The sequence below is a fragment of the Silurus meridionalis genome, chromosome 28 (assembly GCF_014805685.1).
Source record: "Silurus meridionalis isolate SWU-2019-XX chromosome 28, ASM1480568v1, whole genome shotgun sequence".
NCBI classification, from domain to species: Eukaryota; Metazoa; Chordata; class Actinopteri; order Siluriformes; family Siluridae; genus Silurus; species Silurus meridionalis.
This window is the reverse complement of record NC_060911.1, coordinates 5776105-5788865: the sequence shown is the minus strand read 5'-3', so window position 1 is coordinate 5788865 and position 12761 is coordinate 5776105. Positions and strand designations below refer to the sequence as shown.

Genomic DNA, 12761 nt, shown 5'->3' with positions numbered 1-12761 from the left:
TGTTATTATTTAGTTATTATGTGTGTACGAATGAAAGTAGACCCTTTACAGATTCGAATGATGTATTGCTCTTATTTGTATGATGAAAATTTAAGTTTGTTTTGGCGTTATGAGGAAAAAATGCCACAAAACGCGCCGACACGTTTGTCGACCCCAGAGGGTAAATTGTCAAATGTGTACATCATGGTGGATTTTTGTGCTGATTTGAGACTTGGCGCAAACAAATTTTACTGATTTAAAAAAAAAATATATATATATATATATATATAATTTAAGTTTATTTATTTATTTATTATATCTGAGTAAAGAAATTACAACGTGAATAATCTTGTGTTGTGCTGAAGGTTTTCAATTCGCCTCTTTTATATTTATTTATTTAAAAATAGAACAGAAAATGAACAGAAATGCGTGCTGCATTAAGTGCCGTTAAATTCATTTTAATTTTGACAGCTCTAATTAATATATTAATACAAAACAAATTTAAAATGTTGTTACATAATTAATGTATCCAGGCTGAACATTCACCATATAGAACACAAGCAGAGAAAAGATGATGATGATTAGAAATGTCTCTGTTCTTAGTCATATTTACATCACTGACTTCCTTTGTCTCATCCACCTTAGCCCCAAACTTCCTGTTGCCTTCTGCCACCCTTGTTGTTTGCTTCGTAAATTTGTAAACTAGTCTACATCTGTGGTAGCAGTGAATTTAAAAAAAAGCCACGCAATGACAGGAAATTGGTTGACAATGAGAAAAATGTATTTATTTATTTATTTATTTTTCTCAAACCAGATAAATTAAAACTAAAGTAACGATCCTGTTTTGAAAATTTAAGAAGTAGAAAGTACAGATATTTGTGTAAAATGTAATGAGTCAAAGTAAAAAGTTGTCCAAAAAATAAATAGTGAAGTACTGGTAATAGTGAAGATATTAAAAAAATCTAATTAAGTACAATAACAAAGTATTTGCACTTCTTTAATTCTACACAAAAGTGTGATGAGTAAAACTGAGAGCATTAATCAGTCAATATACTATTTGGTCAATGATGTATGAATTAGTTTATGTGATTAGTATTAGAAATAAACGGTCAAAATGTGCAGATGCATTGCATTTTGAGATAAATTGTTCCAAAAAAAATATAATAGACAAAGAAATGATTTTAAAATTAGCACTTAATATTTATACATATTAAGAGTAAAAGAACATGAGATTTAATGATCCTTTAAGCAATATTGTGTTAACTGCTTTGAATTTACGTCAGAAATAAGCCTTCTGACAAAATTTGTTTATGAAAAAAAATATTTTGCATGAGTTTTCCATTAGGCTGCTCAAAGCTTTTTAAGAGCAAGATCTTATGTGCAGCTGTAGGATGCAGTGGAAAACAAAATAATATTATTTATGTGTCAGCAGCAAAAGGCAGATAAAGATTAGTAATTCATGTAGGATTCACATCAAGCATCAGAATGGTGAAAAATTTGGTGAGCATAAAAGCATTCTTGCAACATACAGTACAAAAGATTAAATTAAATGAGGTGGATAAGATGCAAACAAATTTGCTTTAACTCCAGTCATTTCGTTACGGACAGGAATCTGAGGTTACAGTGGGCCTCACTGAAAATAAACAGTGAATCTACATTTCGGTTGTAACATATAAATGAAAACTTTAGAAAGCATAATCGGCAACTGTCTTTTGCAGCAGTTATATAGTGTAATTTGTAGGAGATTTTTTTTGAAGGAATACATATCCAACAGATTGCAGATTTTATGCTGAGTGTTTGTGAGCAAAGACGATCATACCAATAATATTAAGGTGTTTTTAAAAGTAGCCATTGAGTGTATTTAAAGAAGTAAAAAAATCATGGACTCTTTGTTGTTTAAGTAATGCAAAATAAATGCAAAATTCTCCTATTTCTGTTTGTATTTGTTTTCGTGTCCCCTTTTTTTTTTATTCACTGCCAATGCTGGACACACCCTTCTTGCCACAAGTATTTGACCTTACAATGTTTCCATACGTTATATTTTTATATATTTATTTATTTTAAAATATATCAAAATGAAGTGTTACTAAATAAAATAAGAATATATAGGTGAAAATATACCACATTTTTATTAGTATACATATTTCAGTATTCATTTTATTAGTATAAATCCAACATTTATATTCAAGCAGATTTTAAAATGAGATGCACACTTCAATCTTTCATGCCTGATCTCCCAAACTACGGAAACACAGTTAATTTCTCAACTTAAATTGAAATCTGTTATTATCAAAAGGGTTCCCTGGTGGTCTAGTAGTTAGGATGCGGCGTTCCCACTGCTGCAGCCCGGGTTCGATCCCCGGTCAGGGAACCAACACCAGCCATTAGGGTTGCACAAGCCAGTGCACTCAGTGCCGGTCCCAAGCCCGGATAAATGGGAAGAGTTGCGTTAGGAAGGGCATCCAGCGTAAAAACATTTGCCAAATCAAACATGCGGATGGTCCGCTGTGGCGACCCCTAACGGGAGAAGCTGAAAACTTTGTTATCAAAAGAAATATATACAGGTTTTCTAGAATATCTAAAATTGTCGTGATCATGGCAATTTACTGTATGTAGCCCCTGCAAGTAACACGACTAATGGACAAACACGCCACAAAAAAAATTCAATGCTGCAAACATATATTTTTCCATTAAAAGCTGGAAAATTGTGGATAGAATGTCTATACACTGCGCGTCATCATGATTCCTTGGGCACTTTTGCTGCAATTTTTCACCGATACGTAGAAGACACAATCAGAATGTATCTTTAAATCCTCTCTATGTACTCTTTAAATGTTGATGTTAATAATAATAATTATAGAAATAATAATTGTTAAATAAAGATTTTTATGTAGCATTTTCAATAGGATATTGTATATGTGATTTACATTAAAAAACAATTAAATGTATACAAATCAAACTATATGCTTTATAAATTGTTTCTGCCTGAATGATTCACCAATCAAATAAAAGTTAAAAAAATTATGATTAAGGATGGTGTTTTTGATCATTTTTGTTGGTACTGGATGAACTGGTATTTAGAAATTTGATTTTTACACCCAACAGTCTCTTGACTATACACAGAATGCTATAAAAGTCATAAATTTGAGGTAACATTAAATTGTTTAAAAGTAATCTATTTATAGAGTTCTCATATCTGACATAAAGGCATGAAATATAACGTGCTTTTAGGTTCAGGATGAAGAGTCTACGCCAGCAGAAGGAAAGGAGACAAGAATAGCTTAATGCAAATCCAAGTGGAGGAGAGCAGAATGTGGAAAATTAGAAGGAATCAGCAAGATTGCTTTAGAATGTGTCAAAAAACATTTATGCATATTGGTAGCAAACATACATGACTTATTTCATATTCAAGACATTGTTTCTTGATTGTGTACATGCACTTAATGTCTTACAGGATCTCACACTCTTGAAACTCATAATGCAAATTTTGAATCCTCCCATCCTTGTTCATACTTTCACCTTTTACATGTCGCATAATAAAGTAAATCTCTCTCTCTCCTTTACTTTCTCTAAATGTCAATTTTAAGGTATTTAAATATGCAGATTTTGAGGTTGAAAAGTTGAATTTAGCCAATTTGTTATATTGTAAAACTAAAATAAACCACTTTTGAAACTAACATGCACTCAGGTAAAATACAAAAAGAGAAAGTCTATATTTTTAGGAAATGTTTTGGTGAATAGAATAACAATTTGGTGCTGCTAAACCAAAGTAAAGTAAAGTAAAGTAAAGTAAATACTACAGTTATCAAGCGACGATTAAAGACCTACCTCTTCCTGAAACACTTAAATTATCACTTTCCAAGCTGCCTTTGTAGAATTTAAGAATTATATTTATATTAAATTTGCAATCTTGTGTACCAGTGTAGATTTATTCATTGCTAAAGACTCAAAGCACTTTTGTACGTCGCTCTGGATAAGGGCGTCTGCCAAATGCCGCAAATGTAAATGTAAATGTAAATTACCACAGCAGTGTGAATGACCAGATGGTGTCAGCAATGGAACATATCTAGGTGGTGATAAAAAATAAATAAAAAAGTGGGGTTTGAAGATAAGGCCTTCTTGTTGTGGTGAGATATTATCCATCCCACTCAGGATTGTGCTTTTATCAATTCTTGCATTATAGCTTATTGTCTCAGTACAAGCCTACTTACTTGGTGGCAATCCATAGCCAAGGGCAGGGAGCAGACAAGCAGGCTATCTGCTGAGCGCATTGACTCGAATCTCTGGTCTCAGGTTTCAGGTTACACAATAAGTCTAGCTAAACAAAAATGTGGAAATTGTCATAAAGTTTGTTTTTGTAACCTGATTAAAATTAAATGTGAACGAGATACTTTAAAATGAAAGCAGGACTGTTGCATATTTGTCTTTTATTTCTAAAATTCAAAAGGATGTTAATGAATTGTGGTTACCAAAAAAAAAATACAATATTAATGTGTAGAATTGAATAAAGGTAATTCTCCCACGTACAGTTGTATGCATCACCTGGCAAAGAAGCTGTTTAAGCCGTTTTTATAATAATCATAAATATTTTCTTACAAAGACAAATTCAAAATATCCTTTTTTACTAACATAAAATACAGTATGTATTAACTTACCCAGACAATTCCATTCATTGTTAAATACAGATCCCAGAATACCTGAATATGTCTGCTGTGTATCTATAGCCAGTATTAAATCTTCACTTTATCTTCAGAATCCTAGAAAAGATTGTGACACAGCAATTATCCTCGTACTAATATAAAAATAGCATTCATGAAATGTATCTAACAGGATTTGGGCTTTTTCATAGAACAGAGACAGCATTGGTACAATGATGTGTTTTAAAAATGCTTCTAAACGAAAACTAAATTAATTAGAATTGTAATGATTGGTAGACATTTCTGATTGACTGAGAGGTCACACTAAGTGGGAGTTCAATTGTCATAAAATTATATTTTAAACTATTTATCAATTCATTACCCTGTTGTACAAAACATCCTTCTGGTACTTCTGTAATGAAAACTGTAAATTGGTGCAAATGTTTTTTAAGCTCATCTGTTATTAAAGTTTTGTTTACCATTATGTTTACATAGAAATGATTACCTTTCCACTTATTCTAATGAAAATATTTACTGAAAATATCTACAATTATAATTGTGATCAAAATGTATTTAGCATACTGTAATCCTATCTTAAATATAAACTCAAACCAAGGTTTAACTGTGTTAAATCCAACAAGCAAACATTTTAAATGCACCCTTTTAGTAACATGGTACATAGAAATAACAATTTCCAAATGTAAAAAAAATGTACAATGTAGCATGTATGTCTAATAATAGTGCATATATAATCATATATCTATAATTCCATATGCTACACCAAAACTTTGCTCATGTATTTTTCATTGTTGTTGTTGTTCTTCCTCTACTTCTTAAGATTGCTTTTGCTCACCACTTCTTCTCAAGATTTATTTTTGACACCTGCAAATCAGAATGACATTCTGTCATTTTAGAGAAAAATACATACATCAATCAATACTGATGTTGTGCAAACTTTAAAGAACTATAAAGTGAAAAATCTGTATCATAATAAAAGTGATACCAAATTGCTCTTACATTTTTTAAATTGTCATCTTGTCCTTTCTAATAATAAACTGATGTGTGTTGTTAATTATAAGAGAAATACTTTCAGTTGTTGTAGTGACGCTTTCTGTAGAGTTAACATTTATAGAAGGAGTCTCAGGTTTAGAATAATGTTTCTCAACATCAAAATGTGAAGACTTTAAATATTTTATTAACTTCAGTGCATGATATCCTCAAAATATTATGAAAAAAAGGAAATATCTTTGTGCAAAGAACAAGGGCACTTTACTTAATCAAAAACAGGCATGATACTGTAATTGAAAAAACTGCATGGCCTAAGAAACACCTCCAGAAATCATTGTTTGTGAACTTCATTGTTCAAAAATTGCCATCTTCTCTGTTTTTATATAGATTAGGCAGTTTTCACATCTGGAAAGGCTCCATCAATGTGAAACGTTTATACAGGTTTTTATAGCAACAAATGCTTTCAACCAGATGATGCCTTTTTAGGAAAAGGTCTTACATATTCAAAGACAAAACCGTATCTTACACCCATCACAACAGCATGGCTTTGTAGTAGAGTCCAGATGTTGAACTGGCCTGCTTGCAGTGGGACAACATTTGTCTCCCAAAACTTCAGCAACTGATCTCCATAGTTTCCATATGAACTGTCTGGGATTAAATTTGCAGTAATCAAATTTAAAATGACTTATTCTTTCTTTAAAATGGTACAGTTCCTCAGTTTATACATCTATGTTTTTTATGTTTTATTGTGAATAGAATATGGGATTATGAGATTTGCATTCTGTCCTCATTTTCATTTTCCTCAACTTTTTGAAATTAATGTTTGTGAACAGCATGTACAGAAAGTTAGAGTTGCAGCAGGAGAACTATTTTGGCTAATTATTGATTATTAGGTTCTAGGGGTGTAATGGTACACAAAATTCATGTACCTTCGTTTTTAAGTCACAGTTCTGTAAAATGTTTGGTGGAAGAAATGCAAAACATGACATTGCTTGTTGTTTTTTAGTAACATACTTTATTTTTACTAACATTTGTAAACATACACAGTTTACATTTTGTATGCAATCTTTAATAGAATGTCTTAAAATTATATATATTAAAAACTTTCTTTCAGCTTCTCCCATTAGGGGTCGCCACAGCGGATCATCCGCATGTTTGATTTGGCACGTTTTTACGCTGGATGCCCTTCCTAACGCAACCCTCCCCATTTATCCGGGCTTGGGACCTGCACTAAGAGTGGCTGGGGTTGGTTTCCCGACCGGGGATCGAACCCGGGCCACAGCGGTGAGAGCGACGCATCCTAACCACTAGACCACCAGGGGACCAAAATTATATATTAAATTATATATAAAATCAAATTGTGTAATATTTTATACAAATAAAATATATCAAAATAAAATAAAAAAAACGAATTGATGCAATGCAGTTTTTGTAATATTAATTTAACTGAATAATCAATTAAATTGGCACATCAAATGAAATTGATTAAATAAAATAAAATAAATAGAAATTTTTTATGAAATAGTTTACATTTGTTAGACCACATTTGGGTAATACAGCTGTGTATAAGTGTGTGTGTTTAATAATTTTTTTTAACTCAATATTTAATACTTTATTTTTCAAAGATATGTACTTCTTACTGTTTAGACTTATTTCGGCATACTTTAGCAAATGTCTTCATTCCTTCCATTGAAGTTTATTATTATTATTATTATTATTATTATTATTATTATTATTAATACTAAACAAACTTGTTCTCCGCCACTTAATATGTTCATAAGGGGGACTAAGATTTTAACTATCTTCTAGATGTAAAAATGATTTAATTCTTTACACATGTGCACCAATTTGAAATAATTTATTAATTACATAATTATATTTAATTAATAAATATATTCATAATAAACATATTCATCATATTTGCATGATTCAGTATTGTTTTTTTAACCATTATCCATTTTAAAATCAGTTAATTATTCGTATGAATACGATTCAACTTAAAAACATAGTTTTACAAATTAAATATAGGATTTGCAACCTATCTTTAATACTCTGTTGTCATACCGCTAAGCAAAGATCCTCAATAATTATTAAAATATGTTGATATTGTAAACAGTATGGCTGCCAACTAACACATTTTTTTTTGTGAATCTGTGCTTAATTGCTTAAAAAGCCTTAACTTACATTATTTGTGAGTTATAAGGATTTGCATTGTATTTAAAAGGCATGTACAGGACAACATTTATACAGAAGGGAGGAACAGTAAGGCCAGACATTTTTTCCTCTCAATTTTCTTCTAGCTAAGATGCATATGGCAGTAGATGATTTTTATCCTCTCAATTAGATACTGTACATTTCACTGCACCGTATGACATCCTATTTAAAGTTGTTTGCCTGTATGAATTAATTTTTTGTTTCCACTCATATCAATTTTATCCAATCTTCACCAGATATGGCTAATAACATCTTGACGCACTGCCACCCATTTGTTCCTTCAGAAAATGGAAACCCTGTTTGTTCATTCTTTCATCTTACAGACAGAATATTCCACCACTGTCTGTGGTCAAAATATACATTAGAAATAAAGCTTTAAATCATACTTGGCCTAAAGTTATAGCTTTGTACCATGTCTTTGTGCATGATGATGATGATGATAATTGCTTTTGTTATCATTGTCATTAAGATTTTTTATTTTATTATTAACAGAAGCAGCAGTAGTATTTCTTACCCAAGTGTCCAAACAATTCTGGTTCCACTCTCCAGCGGAGCTGAAATACAGCTAAATGCACATTGGCAGATTTGATCTATAGGGAAACAATATCATTACTGTGCTTTGTAAATTAACAGCATTAAAAATACAGCTTTATATTTACACCTCTCAAAAAACTTTGTGAAAACAGGTGCACTAGAGAGGCAACAGCATGACCACCATAAAAAAAATTGCAGTTGTTGGTCACAGTCATTTGCTTTCTCCTTATCCTTTCTGACCAAATTTACTCTATATTTGTGTTTTATTTTTGTGTTTGTGTTGGACAAGAAACTGGACTGGAACGAGAACACCACCCTGCTCAGCAAAAAATGTCAAACCAGGATGTACTTCCTGCGAAGGCTGGCATATTTTAATATTTCCACCAAGCTTCTTAGTATGTTTTATCAATCAGTCATCGAAAGTGCTCTGCTGTGGTGTGCTGGTGCGGCACAAGCAAGAAAAACCTGACCCGACTAAATAAGATCATCAGGAGGGCTAGCTCTGTTGTGGGACTGAAGCTGGCCTCAGTGGAGGAGGTGGCAGAACAACGGACATTGTCGAGACTTCAGGCAATCATGGACAATGTGACACACCCTATGCATGAGGCCTTCAGTAAGAGGAAGAGCAGCTTCATCAGCAGACTTTTATCCCAACGCTGCACCACAGACAGACTTAGGAAGTCTTTTGTCCCACGAGCCATCAGACTGCACAACACTCTGTGTTGAGAGCTTTTACTTTATCTTTTGATTAGGCTGGAATTCTGGGAAACTTGGCTTGATTTTGATTTTGGGTGATTGTTTATATTTGCTTGTACCTTTTTATCTTTTTATCTTTTTATCTATTTATTGTGTTTTATTTTGGTTTAGGAATGATTGTGTTTTTATGTGTGGGCAGCTGGCCACTTAAAATTTCCTTCGGGATCATTAAAGTTTATCTATCTATCTATCTATCTATCTATCTATCTATCTATCTATCTATCTATCTATCTATCTATCTATCTATCTATCTATCTATCTATATAAGGGTCTTGTCACTACTTGACACGAGGTATCTGCAACCCTATTGGCTGTTGCAAGAAGGATTGATGTGTCAGAAGGTTTGTATGTTACAGCCTTAGTCCCAAATTGATCAAATTTATAATTTTTCTAAATATTCTACAATACCCCATAATGACAATGCGAAAGAAGTTTGTTTGAAATTTTTACTTATTTATTAAAAATAAAAAATAAAAAAATGTACATAAGTATTCACAGCCTTTGCCATATCATGCAAACTTGAGCTCACTTGCATTTTGTTTACACTGATTAACCACTACAAGACGTTTCTATAAATTAATTATCCATCTGTGGTAAATGTAGTTTATTGGACATCATTTGGAAAGGCACACATCTGACTTTATAAAGTCCACAGTTAACAGTGCATGTCAGAGCACAAACCAAGCAATAATGTCCAAGGAATTGTCTGTAGCCCTTCAAGACAGGACTGCATCAAGGCACAGATTTGGAGAAGGGAATAAAAACATTTCTACAGCACCAATGGTCCCAATGAGCACGGTCGCCTTCGACGTCTGTGAATGGAAGAAGTTTGGAACTACTAGGACTGTTACTAGAACAAGCCACCCACCCAAACTAAGTGATTGTGGAGAAGGGCCTCAGTCAGGGAGGTGACCAAGAATGATGGTCACTCTGAGAGCTCCCGTGTTTCTCTATAGAGGAGAACCTTCCGGAAAAATAACAATATCTGCAGCACTTCACCAATCAGGCCTGTATGGTAGAGTGGCCAGACTGAAGCCACTCCTCAGTAAAACTCAGGTGAGAGCCTATCTGGAGTTTGCCAAAGGCACCTGAAGGACTCTCAGACCATGAGAAACAAAGATTGAACACTTTGGCCTGAATGGCAGGCATTATGTTTTTTAGACAACCAGACACCGCTCATTTCCTGGCCAATACTATCCCTTTAGTGAAGCATGGTGGTGGCAGCATCATGCTGTGGGGATGTTTTTTAGTGGCAGGAACTTAAAACCCTAAGGATTGAGGAAAAGATGAATGCAGCAATGTACAGAGACATCCTTGAAAACTTGCTCTCAGACTGAGGCAATGGTTGATTTTCTAATAGGACAATGACCCTAAGCACACAGCCAAGATAACACAGGAGTGGCTATTGAACAACTCTGTGAATGTCCTTAAGTGGCCCAGTCAGAGCTCAGACTTGAACCTGATTGAACATCTTTGGAGAGATCTGAAAACGGCTGTGAACTGATGCTTTCAATCCAACCTGATGGAGCTTGAGAGGTTCTGCAAAGAAGATTGGAAAAAAATACCCAAGAATAGGTGTGCCCAGCTTGAAGCATCAGGATTTAAGGCTGTAATTGGTGCCAACAGTGCTTCAACAAAGTATTGAGCAAAGGCTGTGTTTGTGTCTGTGTACATAAATATTTATGTCATTTTTTATTTTAATACATTTGCAAAGATTTGAACAAACCTCTTTTATGTTGTCATTATGGGGTATTGCTTGTAGAAATGTGAGGGAAATAATACATTTTCAATTTACAATTGAGTGCCTGCAGCTTTGTGGTAACAGTTTGGAAAAGAACCACATATAGGAAAGGTCAGGTGACCCAATACATTTGGAAACATAGTGTATATAAGTAAAGTTGTCCTTCTTCATGATCCAATGTGTGATTTTAGTGTTTTCTTAATATTTTTTAAAAGTGTGGGTTTAGAAATAATTCTGCTAACAGTGAGCTTTTAACCATTAGGTGGGGTAATAAGCTGTGCTACAATCAGTAGTTGCTAATAAGTGTAGCTACAACTTACACATAACTGAGAAACCGACAACGGAGTGGACATTCTCACAAGCACGCACCTCTTGAAGAACTTTGTCCTTTATAGTAGGGTTGATAAGATCCTCGCTGCTGTTTAATTTTACCCTCAGAAATGCCCTCCTGATAACAGGCACTACAAAAGAGTGGACAATGTTATTTTTTTGTCAAGTCCTGTAAAATTCTTTTGATTTTAAGTATAAAATACATTTTTACTTAAATATAAAAGTGTAACCTTGAACTCCATAGACTTCCACTTCACAGAGTGAGAGAACCTTGCTAACATATGGAATGATCACATTCACATAACGACCAATCATATTGCACGTGTAGTTTACAGAGGCACCTGCAGGCATGCTAGGGATAACAACACATCTGCAAAGAGAAAGAGAAAGAGAGAGAGAGAGAGAGAGAGAGAGAGGGTAAATGTTAAATAGTTGGTTAAATATACAGTTAATAATGCTTTATAAAGCTGTATCCAACCTGAAATCAACTATATTAATAGTTAAAAGTTATTAAGTTTTAATTTATTAAAAAGGCAGATTACATTTTTTGTTAAACTGCTATCCTTTATTATAAAAATCTATGTATTATGTATCATTCACAAATCCACATTACATTATGAGCAATCGTAATTCAACATTTAAGGTTATGAGTTACTGAACAATGTAAAGGGTTCAAACCAGTGCTTCTTTTTAAGGTTGTCAATGTATATAAATAATAAAATTCCTTAAAGTAAACTTTTTTCCCTTTATGCTGATATTTTTACATTGCTCTTTACAGTTTTTACCTGGGGTTATTGTTGCCGTTGTTAAGTAAGGAGTTGCCAATGTGAATCTCAGCACCATTTATCCGTTCTGCACAGCAGTCGCCTCTGTTAGTGATTATTATATTGCTAATGTCATACACCACCAACAAGTCCACCCTCCACCATGGGTTATTCTGAGTACTTGTGTGTGTACATGATCCGGAACCCATGATAGATGTTCTTTTGCCATCGATAGCAAAGTTAGGATAGAAATTGTTAGTATATAATGATGATTGTGTTGCTATTCCTCCTAAGGCCACATTGGCTGTAGAGGGAAAAAAACTATTATTAACACATACAGATGCACTGGGGTCCAAAATCTGAGACTGTAGTGGAAAAGATCTGTTTTGCTTTATTAATTTATTTTATAAAAATTATATTTTTGAAATTTCTAATTTAACATATCTGAGAATTTCTGATTAAGACTTTAGTTAGACAATTCATGTGTATTCTACTATATACCTACCTTGTTGAAGGGTGAGTATCCACTGCAATGAGAAAATGCATATGCCTGTGCAAAAATAGAGAATCCGAAACGTAACATTTGTGCATACTTATTGTTTAATTGTAATTACATTACAATTGAAATGTATTTTATAAAAATCAATAACATTTTAAAAATTATAATACACACACACACACACACACACACACACACACACACATATATATATATATATATATATATATATATATATATATATATATATATATATATATATATATACAGTGGAACCTCGGGTTACGAATTTAATTAGT

General features: G+C 33.0%; 1 protein-coding gene across 1 annotated transcript; it reads right to left on the bottom strand.

Moving 5' to 3' along the window:
- Positions 1 to 11178: 11178 nt before the first annotated feature.
- LOC124381180 (fucolectin-1-like) lies at positions 11179 to 12172 on the bottom strand. The gene is made up of 3 exons (XM_046842597.1): positions 11985 to 12172; positions 11430 to 11551; positions 11179 to 11330 (listed from the first exon to the last, which is right to left on the bottom strand). The coding sequence occupies exons 1-3, from the start codon at positions 12170 to 12172 to the stop codon at positions 11179 to 11181; spliced, it is 462 nt and encodes a 153-aa protein (XP_046698553.1).
- Between the last annotated feature and the right edge of the window lie 589 nt (positions 12173 to 12761).